The sequence below is a fragment of the Narcine bancroftii genome, chromosome 2, assembly GCF_036971445.1.
Source record: "Narcine bancroftii isolate sNarBan1 chromosome 2, sNarBan1.hap1, whole genome shotgun sequence".
Taxonomy (NCBI): Eukaryota; Metazoa; Chordata; class Chondrichthyes; order Torpediniformes; family Narcinidae; genus Narcine; species Narcine bancroftii.
The window spans coordinates 207,261,131-207,275,232 of record NC_091470.1 but is presented as its reverse complement, the minus strand read 5'-3'; the positions used below and the strand labels follow the sequence as shown (position 1 = coordinate 207,275,232).

The 14,102-nt window shown below is 46.1% G+C and overlaps 1 protein-coding gene across 1 annotated transcript in view; it reads right to left on the bottom strand.

Annotated features, from left to right (window-relative positions):
• Positions 1-1,310: 1,310 nt before the first annotated feature.
• The window catches only part of LOC138755034 (zinc finger protein 678-like), a 34,113-nt gene continuing 21,321 nt past the window's right edge, over positions 1,311-14,102 (bottom strand). Inside the window, exon 2 of the mRNA XM_069920207.1 lies at positions 1,311-2,904. Within this exon, the coding sequence (XP_069776308.1) occupies positions 1,554-2,480 (927 nt within the window). The 5' untranslated portion in view covers positions 2,481-2,904 and the 3' untranslated portion in view covers positions 1,311-1,553. The remainder of the gene's footprint in view (positions 2,905-14,102) is intronic.

The following is a 14,102-nucleotide window of genomic DNA, read 5'->3' as shown; positions in this document are numbered from 1 at the left end:
ATTTAAAATGCCAGAGCTCTGCCCAAGTCAGAAAGTCCAGGCTCTGAGTGCCTTTGTAAAAACTTTGAAGGATGCCTAAGGAGTTCACAAGTAGGTGTTAATTGGACATGCTGTGGAGTAATGGATTATTGTTTTGGAAAGCAACAGATGAATGAACTTGGAAGATTAGGTCCGGAGCCACTGACTGAGTGCATTTGGCTATTCTAAGAGGGTCACGTTGTTTTCTCTCAGTGAAAGAGAGAGAGAGAATTCAGTTCTACAGTTCAACAGCAGCAGCTGGGACTGGAACAGGACAAGCTGGCAAACTTGTGGAAAAACCCCATTTTGAAGACGGGTTGTGAGTTTTTAATTCAGCCTGCTCAAAGCCCTTGTGGTCTATACAAGAGGAAAGGACTGGATGCATAATGTTTCATTTGAAATAAGGGAAGCCAAAAGGAACTCTGTGGTGACCTGAAAGAAATAGGTTATCATCTGGAGAACCCTGATGGGGCAAGTTTCTTTGACAAAACACTAATGTGCTGATCAGAAAAAGTCAATTTGAGTCCAATGAGTAACAAATCTCTCTCCAAAAACCAACAAGAACCTTCCTGAGCAGTATCCATTTACTTTTCAAGCACCAAAGCCTGGTGAAATTCATAGAAGTTAAATTCTGCGCATAGTATAAGAATTGCCTGCAACCAGTGAACTTGGAGAAGTGAGAAGTGAGATTGGACTGTGAATCAAAGAACTTTTTTTGAACTTATATACACTACATACCCGTGCGCTTAGAATTAGAAGGAAGTTGTTAGATTGTTAAAATAATAGAAATAAGATAAAGTTTGATCCTTTTTCTTGATAAAGAAAATTAAAAGCAACCTTTGTTTAAGTAACCATTTGTCTTGGTGAATATCTATTGCTAGTTGGGTTTTGGGGTCCTTTAGGCCCATAACAATGTTGAGAGTTAAATTCCATTTGCCAGTTTTGGCCCATCTTCCCAACTGATCTGCATCCTGCTGTAAACTTCTCTTCGGTGACAGCTTTTAATTCTTCAATCTGGTAAATGCATTTTTATCTTCACCTTAATTACACCTAATGATCTAGCCTCCTCTATCCTATGAAGCAGGAAATTCCAGGATTCAATTTTTAAAATGCATTTCTTTTAATTTTAGAGATACAGCACGGTAACAGGCCCTTTCGGCCCACGAGCCGGTGCTGCCCAAATACACCCTATCAACCCTATGTTCGTTACTGGATAGTGGGAGGAAACTGGAGCACCCAGAGGAAATCCAAATGTGTCAAGGGGAGAACAAAAAACTCCTTACAAACAGTAGTGGATTCAAACCCACATCGCTAAATTTAATTTGTTTAAAAATGTCAACACACTTATTGCTTAACAGATTTAAACATTTCTCCCATCAAGTAGGATGACCGAGTGAATCTTTTCTCATACATTGCACAAGTGAAGGGCCTTTCACAGTGTGAAAAAGCCAGTGGGTCAACAAGTCCGACAATCAATTGAACTCTCAGCTGCACTCAGAAGGGCCTCCTGCTGGTGTGGATCTGCCGGTGGGACTTCAGACTAGAAGAGTGGCTGAAGCCTTTGCCACACTCGGTGCAAGTGTTTGGCCTCTTATGGTGTGGATCCGCCGGTGGGTCTTCAGGCTACAGGACTGATTGAACCCCTTGCCACACTCGGGACAGGTGAAGGGCCTCTCCCCGGTATGAATCCGCTGGTGGGACTTCAGGCTAGAGGACTGGGTGAAGCCTTTTCCACACTCGGTGCAGGTAAAGGGCCTCTCCCTGGTGTGGATCCGCTGGTGGGACTTCAGGTGAGCGAACTGGGTGAAACCCTTGCTGCACTCAGGGCAGGTGAAGGGCCTCTCACTGGTGTGGATCCGTCGGTGGGACTTCAGGCTAGAGAATTGGGTGAAGCCCTTGTCGCACTCAGGGCAGGTGAAGGGCCTCTCGCTGCTGTGGATCCGCTGGTGGGTCTTCAGGTTAGAGGACTGATTGAACTCCTTGCCACACTCATGGCAAGTGAAGGGCTTCTCCCCCGTGTGGATCCGCTGGTGGGTCTTCAGGTAAGAGGTCTGGGTGAAGCCTTTACCGCACTCAGGGCAGGTGAAGGGCCACTCGCCAGTATGAACCTGCTGGTGGGTCAGCAAGTCTGATGATCGATTAAACCCCTTGCTGCACTTGGGGCAGGAGAATGGCCTCTCCCTGATGTGGATCCACCGGTGGGTCTTCAGGTGAGAGGACTGAGTAAACTCCTTGCCACACTCAGGGCAAGTGAAGAGCTTCTCGCCGGTGTGGATTCGCCAGTGGGACTTCAGGTCAGAAGACTGGGTGAAGGCCTTGCCACACTCAGGGCAGGAGAAAGGCCTCTCCCCAGTGTGGATCCGCCAGTGGGACTTCAGGCTGGAGGATTGGGTAAAGCCCTTCCCACATTCTGAACAGGTGAATGGCCGCACCCCAGTGTAGGCTTGCTGATGGGCACTCATTTCAGAGGGCAGAATGGACCCCTTCAGTGTTTGCTCCAGGTTCACCAACTACTTCCAGGTAAAGTCCAGTTGATCCTAAAGCACAAATTTCAGTCTTGGACAGAAAATTGTTTTTCAAGCATTAACAGCGATCGATCAGTTTTAACAGACAAATATTAGCTCACTCCTTCAGTGATGTGGAAAATAAATTATTTGGCTTCACTCCTATTTAATTCATCAAAGCCTCTTACAGGATATGCTTGTGTTTCCCTCAGTGACTCTCTCTGTGCAACTGGCCAAAATTCCTTACAGAGTCAGTGGTCCTTAACACTCTTATTTGGGGGTATGAATCTCACTGTGGCTTGTAATCTCTTCTCAGAAATAAAACACGCAAGCATCTCCTCTTCGCTGACGTGACATCCACAACTCCTCTGCTTTCATCACCCTGCAAAAACAAGTGTACCCACATCATTATTCAGAGAAAAGCAGCAAGGTAGAACAGGTCACTTTGGTCTCTGTGGTCAGTTACTGGCTGTATTCCCAGCTCAGTCAGAAAGTTGGCACTTTATAGGCATTAATTGAGCCAAGAAGTTAATTGAGTCATAAAGGTAATAAGATTTTTGTAAAGGGTCCCAACTTGACCCACTAACTCCCTACGGCTTCCCATTGTTCACTCAAAATTCCAGCATCTGCAGTTTTTGTGTTTTTCTGGAGAGGGTTTTATTTACTAGGAATTAAATTTAGTTCTTTATCAGTTTTTAATCTCAGACCCAACTGAAGCTGTTTCCTCAACAATGTGGATGTCGGCAAGGTCTGGAAAACCAATCAGCTCCAAATCCATCCGCATGCATTTCTCAATTTGCTCAGCTGACTGACAGGGAGAGTGCGACTGACAAGTGGAACCAATGGAGTTAAACAAGGAAGTCTGCAAACACTGAGGTTGAATGTTACACACAAACCTGCTGGAGAAACTTCAGCCGGTCACACAGCATCCATGGGAAATATAGGGGAAGGGCTCAGGCCCAAAACGATGGTAATAATCTTTATCTTCTATGGACACTACAAGACCAGCTGAATTCCTCCAGCATTTCTGACTATTTCCAGCCTGGCCCCCTTCTCAAGTATAAGCAAAAAAAAGGTAGGGGTGGGGGAAGGTGCCAAACCGAAGCCACCCGTAAATTGGAGGAACAATTGGAGGCCCTCTCCAATCAGACAGCATTTCTACTCCTATCAGAGTTACTCTTTTCCCCCCATCACCTCAGCAATTTTTCTCTTCTATCCTCCCATTTGTATCCACTTGTGTCCCCCTCCGCCATTTCCACCACCTACTACGTGATCCCACCATTAGACACAAACTGTTTTCCCCTCTCCTCCCATCACCGCCTTCCACAGGGACCACTCCCTCTGTAACTCCCTTATCCACTCCTCCCTCCCCAACAATTGTCCCCTTGGTACCTACCCCTGTGACGGCAGGAATTGCTCCTCTTGTGCCCACACCTACCCCCTCACCACCATTTGGGCCTCAAACAGTTCTAAGTGAAGCAACATTTCACTTGTGTATCTACAAAGGTCATCCACTGCATCCGGTGCTCCTGCTGTGGTCTCCTCTATATCAGAGAGATTGGACGCAGACTGGGAGATCACTTTGTTGAGCACCTCAGCTCTGTCTGCCGCAATAGCGTGGATCTCCCAGTAGCCACCCATTTCAATTCTCAAACCCAATCCCTTGGTGACTGTTAATGTGTCTGTCTGTGGTCTCATGCATAGCCAGAATGAGACCACCCGCAAACTGGAGGAATAACACCTCCAGTCTGAACACTCTCCAACTGGATGGTATTAACATCAACTTTTCCAGTTTCCATTTCCTTTCCCCCTTCTTCCCCATTGCCTACCCCCAGCTCTGTCTCCCCTTTTCCCCGTCTCCTTCCACAGAGCCAAAATCAATTATCCCCTCTCCTCTTATCATATCCAGTTAAGACCTTTTGTGGACAGACCCCCTGCCATTCTTCAGGCTTTATTCTGACACCTTCCTGTTGTTTTCCTATTCCTTGAAGAAGGAATAAGATGATGAGAGACATTGGTCATGTGGATAGTCGGAGGCTTTTTCCCAGGGCTGAAATGGTGGCCACTAGAGGACACAGGTTTAAGGTGCTGGGGAGTAGGTACAGAGAAGATGTCAGGGGTAAGTTTTTTTTTTACAAAGAGTGGTGGGTGTGTGGAATGGGCTGCAGGCAACAGTAGTAGAGGCGGATATAATAGGGTATTTTAAGAAACGTACGTTAGAAAAATAGAGGGGTAAGGGTTAGCCTAGTTATTTCTAGGGAAGGACATGTTTAGCACAATTTTTATTGTGCTGTAGGTTTTCTATGTTTCTAAGGACTCAGGACCAAAATGATGGTAATATATCTGTACCTCCTTTGGACACTGCGAGACCAGCTGAGTTCTCCAGTATTTCTATGTGTTTATTTCACGCAACCTGTTAGCCTGAGCTCCTCTGTCTTCTCCCCCACCCCCCCCCCCCCCGCCCCCCAAGCTTTTTATTCAGGTGTCTGCCTGCTTTTCCTCATCCCTTGACAAAGAGCCCAGGCCCAAAACGTTGCTCGCCCTTTTACTTCCAGGATGTTAGTGCACTGCAAAGAGAACTAATGTGTGTTGTGGGAACATATTATGTAATCACGAAGTGTCATGGGTTTACGTAAGCAACATGGTAAGGGTACGGTTCAGTTTTGTGTGTGCAACATTTTGTTTGAGAATAAAGTCTGCAAAATGCTCAACAAAGAAGTGTTTAAATTAATGTGGACATGACAGATAAAATATCCGAACTCCAGACAACGGAAGCTACAAGGTTGCAGCTAGAAAGAAATCAGGAGTGAAGGAATTTTAGTACTAATTTCAAAAGACAACAAAAGGAAAGCAAGTATTCAGCAGCTAGAGAAAATGGTAGGAGGAAATTCTGGTAATATAAAGAGACTGAAGAGTGGCTTGATTATGTGGATAAATTTGATCTGCACTGCATAGCCCATGATGTAAGTGATACTGAGATCTGTAAGAAAAACCTGGCACTGTTTTAAAGTGAAGTGGGAAGCAAAACATATAGTCTGATCAAGACTTTAATGACACCAAAAAAAACTAAGAAAGGATGATCTCTCTATATTGTATGGGCGAAAGGACCTGCATTGTTGGGAAGAAATTGGTTGGACACTAGATTGGTAGGGAAATTGGGCCGTGAAATAGATAATGAGAAATGAAAGTTACAAGTGCTTCGCAAGTACCAATTCGTGTTTGGAAAGAGCCTGGGAAAAATTCAGGGAGTCCAAGTAAAACTTGAAGCAAAAGCTAAGTTTTTAAAAAGAGGCTAGTGTAGCGGCGGCTACACTACTGCAATATCACACGCAACCAGAAGGGTTAAGCTCAGTGAGCAGACTAGTTTATTGTAGGCTGCTGGGCTGCACTCATACTCCTAGCCCGGACCTGGCTGAGAACCACGCTGGAGGGTGCTGACGTCATCCGGGCGTCACGTGGTCCCCAAGAGCAGGTTTCTGAGCCCCAAGCTGGAAGGAAGAGAAAACCCCGACGGCGACATTTTGGCCAGCTGCCCCGCCGCATGGCTTACAAGCAGGACCGGTTCGCCTTCCTTGTGGTGAGCCGCCACACAGCCCCCCCCCCCTCCCCAGAACCGGCGCCAATGTCCTATTTTGCCAGGCGGCTTCGCTTCATGGGATGGGCAACGACCACAGGCTCAGTGCGATCGAGGTGCGCTGACTTCAGCCTGTCCATGGTAAACAGCTCATGCCTGTCGCCCAAGTCCAGAGTGAACGTTGAGCTGGAATGCTGTATGATCCTATATGGCCCTTCATACGGTCGCTGCAGATGTGCCACGGTCAGGCCCAGCCAAACGAAAATGAGCTCCACAGAAAGCAGCTCGCCAGGAATGTGAGTCGGGCGGGTGCCATGCCTGGGTGGTGGTGGGGGTTCGAAGGAGCCCAAGCATGCCCTGAGGTGAGGAAGTGATGAATGCATGGCTAAAGAGTTGGTGTAGGGGGCAGGGTGTCAGATTCCTAGATCATTCAGATCGCTTCTGGGGAAGGTCAGACCTCTATAAAAAGGTTGGACTGGACCTAAACTAAAAAGGGACCAATATCCTGGCAGGAGGGTTTGCTAAAGCCGTTGGTGAGGGTTTAAACAAGCTTTACAGGGGGAGGGAAATCAAAATGAGAGCAAAGAGAATAGGATAGCAGCGAGACAGGGAGTTACAACAGAGGAAGGAATTAATAGAAAAGAAGTGGTCAGTAACGACATAAAGGCAGGTGAGCAAACAGAAGAAAGAGCTGTTCATCAGGAATACAGCACAAACGACATTGATAACGGGCTTACGGGCACTATACACATACATGTAGCATTAGAAACAAAGTAGATGACCTGATTGCTCAGATTCAACTAAAAAGGTATGACATTGTGGCCATTACTGAAACATGGCTCAATGAGGTGTGCAAGGAATATTGTGCAAGATCCCATTGGATCAATATCCAAGGATACACAGTCTATAGGAAAGATAGGCAGGAGGGTAGAGGTGTAGGGATGGGTCCGATGATAAGTGATGTCATTAAATCAATAGAAAGAAGGGACATAGGGTCTAAAGTGATAGAATCAGTATGGGTTGAATTAAGAAATACCAAGGGTAAAAAGATCGTATTAACAGTTATATACAGCATCCAGGAAGTGGACTATGAGATACAGACATAAATACAATGGGCATGTCACAAAGATAATATCAAAATAATTATGGGAGATTTTAACATGGCAAGGGATTGGGAAGGACAGGAAATTACTGGATCACAGGAGAGTAAGTTTGTAGAAAACCTAAGAAATGGCTTTTTTGAACAGCTTGTTGAGAAGCCCACCAGGGGATCTGCAGTTCTCAATTGGGTCATGTGCAATGAACCTGGGGTCCTTAGGGAGTTAAAGGTCTTAGAACCTCTAGGAAGCAGTGATTACAACATGGTTGAATTCAATTTCCAATTTGAAAAGCTAAAAATGTTATTGGATGTATCAATTTTTTAGTGGAATAAAGGAAATTATGAGGTATCAGAAAGGAACTGGCTCAAGTTGACTGGAAAAGCAAACTAGTCGGAGGAACAGAGCAGGATTGGAAGATATTTTTGCAAATAATAAAAGGCATGCAGGATAGATATATTTCAAGGAAAAGGAAATTAGTCAAAGGAAAGATGGTACCAATGTGGCTAAAAAAAAGGTGAGGGCTAAGATATAAGCAAAGGGGAGGGCATACAAAGAAGCTAAAATTAATGGGAAATCAGAGGACTGGGATTCCTTTAAAAACTTACAGAAAGGAATAAAGAAAGTCATAAAGAAAGAAGATGAGTTATGAAAGGAGATTGGGAAACAATATAAAAAAAGTACTGAGTTTTTTTTTAGAATAAAAAAAGACATGTTGACATGGGACTTATAGAAAATGATGCTGGGGAAATTACAATGGGTTATAAAGAAATGGAAGAATGAAATCAATATTTTATGTCAGTATTCATTATGGAAGACATTAATAATATCCCTGACAAGGCTTCAGAGAAGAGTTGGATACAGTTAAGGTTACTAGAGAAATTGTGCTAGGTAAATTGAATGGAATAAAGATAGATAAATCTCCCAGGTTTTGAAAGAGGTGGCTTTGGAGATTGTGGATCCATTGGTGACAATCTTCCAGAAATCAATAGACTCTGGAGTGATTCCAGGGGATTGGAAGATTGCAAATGTGGTTCTGCTGTACAAGAAAGGTGGGAAACAGAAAAAAGGAAACTATAGACCTAAAAGTCTGATGCTGGTGGTTGGGAAGATATTAAGAGTCAATCCTCAAGGATGAAGTTATTAAATTCCTGGAACCATCCAGTTTGTGTCTCATTATAATCATCAGATGCAAGGATCGACAATGAGATAGACAACAGACTCGCCAAGGCAAATAGCGCCTTTGGAAGACTACACAAAAGAGTCTGGAAAAACAACCAACTGAAAAACCTCACAAAGATAAGCGTATACAGAGCCGTTGTCATACCCACACTCCTGTTCGGCTCCGAATCATGGATCCTCTACCAGCACCACCTACGGCTCCTAGAACGCTTCCACCAGCGTTGTCTCCGCTCCATCCTCAACATCCATTGGAGCGCTTTCATCCCTAACGTCGAAGTACTCGAGATGGCAGAGGTCGACAGCATCGAGTCCACGCTGCTGAAGATCCAGCTGCACTGGATGGGTCACGTCTCCAGAATGGAGGACCATCGCCTTCCCAAGATCGTGTTATATGGCGAGCTCTCCACTGGCCACCGTGACAGAGGTGCACCAAAGAAAAGGTACAAGGACTGCCTAAAGAAATCTCTTGGTGCCTGCCACATTGACCACCGCCAATGGGCTGATAACGCCTCAAACCGTGCATCTTGGCGCCTCACAGTTTGGCGGGCAGCAACCTCCTTTGAAGAAGACCGCAGAGCCCACCTCACTGACAAAAGGCAAAGGAGGAAAAACCCAACACCCAACCCCAACCAACCAATTTTCCGCTGCAACCGTGTCTGCCTGTCCCGCATCGGACTTGTCAGCCACAAACGAGCCTGCAGCTGACGTGGACTTTTTACCCCCTCCATAAATCTTCGTTCGCGAAGCCAAGCCAAAGAAGAAGAATTTCTCTGACACCATTTTTTTTAGTTGTCCTATATCTACTCTCACCGCTTTTTTATTCTTCATGTAATTGAAGACTTTTGTATCCTCTTAGATATTATTTCCTAGCCTACTTTTATTCTTCATCTTTTGCCTCCTTCTGTGTTTTCTCGTTACGCCCCAATCCTCGATCTTCCCAAAATTTTTGCTTCTTTGTATTTCTTCATTTGCTTTCACATTCACTTTGACTTCCCCAGTAAACCAACAGTTGTGACATATTTCCATTCGAATTTTACATTTTAAATTTAGTAGAGTAACAGGCCATTTCGGCCCATGGGTCCATGCCGCCTAACGTACCCCAAATTAGCCTACACCCCCAGTATGTTTTGAGCAGTGGGAGGAAACCAGAAGTCCCTGGCGAAAACCCATGCAGACATGGGGAGAACATACAAACTCCTTACAGACAGCATGGGATTCAAACCCCTGCTCCTGATTGTTGGTGCTGTAAGGTGTTGTGCTAATCACTGTGCAAACCTTCCCCATCTCTTGCAGAAAATCCATCCATTGCTGCTCTGGCATCTTCCCTACTAGTGTCCCCATTTCAATCCACTTTGTCCAGTTCCTCTCTCATGCCACTGTAATCCACTGCAACATTAGCCTATCTGTCTGGTGTTTCCACACAAACTCCCTACTAGCTGTCTCTACTTGTGCACCAACAGCCCCTTCCTCTTTTTTCCCTTATGTTCCTGTAATGGAGGATTAAAACCATGTACCCAGATGCTTTTTGCTTATGTGGAACTGACGACACTGGGTCCACACGCAGGTCACCTTACTTTCAGAACTAGCAGATGTAATTAAACTCAGCCATGGGGACTTATCTGAAGATACACTTTGAAATGGAATTCCACTGTGAGGCCCAGGGAAAGCAGTTGTCAAATGCAACACTCTGAAATTGACGAATTGGTCACAACCTGTCTTGCTCGAGAAGTTTTAATAAGTCTTTGCATCTACGAGATAAACCAGGAAATTATAACATCCTGGTTCCATAATAATTAATCTTCTAAATTGTAGAATGTAATGTTCAGTTTTGATTTTGACTGACAAATATTAGAAGGAGTAGGCGCATGATTAATTGTTTTTGGGGTATATAAGCCTGTGGTCCTGCTGCTGAAGTTTAGATTCTCCGAGGGGTGGGAACACCCCTTGTCAAGAAGGAAGAACAGCCAGAGTCCAAGCAACGTCCTGGTCGGGGGAGGTGGAGAAGCTGCTACCAGCGCCCTGACAACCTACTACAAGTGTGCAGTCGTTGCCTCGCTTCGGCAGTTGGGACCAGTCCAAGCGTTGATAAGTATAGTTGGGAAGGGCTTGCATATTGTAGTGTGAAATCAGCTTTTGAATTAGTAATAAACATTTGTATAAACTGAACTGCTCTCGGTGTGTGTGTCTATTTTCTTTCGGTAGCTCAAACACTGTGACCAATCTAAAATGAACAAAATGAGAGGTATAAGTTTACCCAAGACAATTGGCGCAGCGAGCAGGGTTGGTCTCAAGATGTTTCGCCGAAAGAAAGAGGTGAGCCCTGAGCAGTTCTTGATTCCTGGATGGACTTCCAAAGACGATGGGTTTGGCATGTTGGCCAATACCCTGTCTTTGTTGGGACCACCCATTAGTTGGGATGAGAAGTTAGACTCATCAAGTGCACCTCTGGGAGAGCGGGTTGCCACTCTCCTTCGAGAAAGTAAATTTCCTGATAAAAAGGGAATGCTGACGAATGGTTTTTGGTTGCTGGCCACAGCATTACGCCACTCCGTTCAGCGTGAAGCAGAATTAATTCAAAGAGAAGTAGAATCTCAGTGCAAAAGAAAGCAATTAGAGGAGGAGCTAGAAGTCCTGCGACAATGCTGTTCCATGATGAGCGAGATTGTTCGCACCAGTCAGGACAGAGCCAAAGAATGGGAAGATAAGCATGTCCAAATGATTTGCCGTAATATTAAACTCCGGCAGCAGCTCTGTGCAGATAAGGAAAGGCATGGAGTAGAACCCGATCCATATCGTATTCATGCCATGATAAGGAATGGTAACGATCCTGATGTAATTGAGGATTGGGATGGGAATATCTGGAATGACAATGGTAATAATGCAGATACTCCTCAGCATGTGTCTAACATACTACCCTCTCCATCTGCTGTTCACGCCCGCCCTATAAGGCAGCAGATTTCCCAAACAGACAGAAGGGGGGATGATGTAAGGGTAGAGATGGAAGGGATAGATACCCCGGTTTCCCATGTGGACCCAGGGGAAAATACCCAAACCCCTGCTTATACTCCCTCTGTTGGATGGCCTCCACCTCCTCCCCTAGACTGGGTGGAGGACCCTGTGAGTCAAAGTGGGAACAGGGGTCAGAAGGAGTCAATGATCCGTGATTTCTCTGTAAAAGAGCTGGCTGCCATTGGAGATCGATTTAGGCAAAAAGCAGGGGAACATCATCCCCAGCTGCTGAGTCCTCCTGGCCCAGCTGTGCTTTCTGCTCCCACTGCTGCTTCTATCGAGCTGGCTTCTCCTGCTCCAGTTACTCATGATGAGGTAAAACAATGGGTTAAACAGGCTCTTAAAGATAACAATAGCATGTGGTCCTGGAAGCCCCCGAACCCTTCTGAAGCCTCAAGGTGTGGGCAGGATTCCCGTGTCTACTCCATCGAGACACGGCGCACACACGGGGATCCGCGGCCCTACATACCGTTAACAATCCACTGGGGTGGGGGTAATGATCGCCAATACTTGGCTTTGGTCGACACCGGTGCAGAGCACTCGGTGATTCCTGGTAATCCCGACCTCTGGACTAGACCGGCCTTTCAAATAGAGGGGTTGGGAGGAGCGGTCACCCTGGCAAAGGAAATAAAAGTCTGTGCCATGGTGGGTGATAGCCCTTCCCCTGTCTGGTTACATGCCCTGGTGGCTGCTACTGACGAGTGTATCCTGGGTATTAATATGTTGGCCGGTATGGCCCTTAATACTAGCCAAGGGGGATTTGAATTTGGAATTCGAACTATTACAAAAAAACTAGTAGTGGGTCAGGTTAAGTGGGATCCTGTGATGGTGCCAGCCCCCATGAAACCAGTGTGCATTCCACAATATCGTCTCCCTGGGGGGCAGGAAGAGATTACTGCCACCATCGATGCTCTGCAAGAAGAAGGGGTAGTGAGGCCCGCAACGTCGCCCTTTAATAGCCCTGTTTGGCCGGTCCAGAAGCCAGATGGCTCCTGGAGAATGACAGTTGATTATCGTTTTTTGAACAAACATGCCCCACCACTTGCTTCAGCAGTTCCGGACATTGTCACCCTTATTGAAAACATTGCTACTGGGAACTCAGGAACATGGTATGCTGTCATTGATCTCTCTAACGCCTTCTTCAGTATTCTTATAGCTGAGGATTCACAGGATCAGTTCGCCTTTACCTGGAAGGGGCGCCAGTATACCTTCATCCACCTTCCAGTATCGCCTTCCCTCTCAATTCACCATTACATTGATGATGTGGCCTCCTGGAGCCTCTGGCAGAAACAAGAGGGTCGCCGAGTCCCACTGGGATTCTGGTCACGTACCATGCCCGAGGCTGCCACTCGTTATTCTGTTTTTGAACAACAGTTACTAGCCTGTTACTGGGCCCTGCTAGAGACTGAAAGAATGACAGGTGATGCAGATGTTCAATTGCGACCTGCACTTCCTATAATGAATTGGGTCCTGGCTAATGATGCTAATCTAAAGATCGGGCGGGCTCAGCAGTCTTCTATTGTTAAATGGAAGTGGTATATTCAGAGTCATGCGACCAGAGGGCCTGAAGGGGTGGGCCACGTACACGAACAGGTGGCTTACCATCCCAGGTCAGGAACTCACTTATCGGAGGAGGGGGATGGTGGCTCCAGTCAGTATGCTGAGTTGAAGGCAGTCACTTTACCACTAGATCCCCATGATCACCCTCTTCGCCTGTTTACTGATTCCTGGGCTTTGGCTAATGGACTTGTGGTATGGATGCCTGATTTGCAAAAGAACAACTGGATGATACATGACCGCCCAGTATGGGGCAGAGTTGTGGCAGCTGTTGTGGGATGCTTCCCACCATCGTGAGATAACCGTTTATCACGTTGATGCCCATACCAATATGGCGACTAACATGGCTCAACATAATGCAGTAGCAGATCAGCTTGCCACTATCAGCTGTGCTGATACCGTCCCCCTGGCTCGATGGGCACATGAACAGAGTGGTCATTTGGGGGAGAAGGGATCAGCTATGTGGTCCCGTACACATGCTTTATCCGTCCATCAGGATGATGTCCGCATGGTCGTACGTACATGCCCAGAATGTCAGCTTGTGAAGTTCCATACCATTCCACCTGGTCCACATGGCCGAATAAAATGGGGTGCTCACTCAGCTGCGGTCTGGCAAATTGATTACATAGGCCCCATGCTAGACTGTATGGGTAAATATTATATCCTAGTAATGGTTGACACCTTTTTGGGCCTGGTTTTTACTTTTCCCACCAAGACGGCTGACCAAGCTAGCACTATCCAAGGACTAAACCATTTGATTTATCGTTATGATGTTCCAGAGGAGATTCACTCTGATAATGGCTCGCACTTCTCCAGGAAAGCAATCTGTGATTGGGCAAATGACAACGGTATTTTATGGATCCACCATATTCCTTATTACCCGCAGGCTGCCGGGTTAGTTGAACAAATGAACGGCTTACTGAAGGAACAAATTCGTTTGGAAACATCACTGGGGACCCAGAAGGGATGGTGCCATGTGCTGCAGCAGGCAGTCGACAATTTGAATCATCGCCCTTTAAAAGGATGATTCCACCGACTTCTTCACGCTCCTGAATTACAGCCTATTCCAGAGGAAAAACAGTCAATGCCCCCCATCCCCGAACTAGAGAATGTTGGACAAAAGGTATGGGTGGCACCACCAGGTAGTGGCCCTCCTGTAAA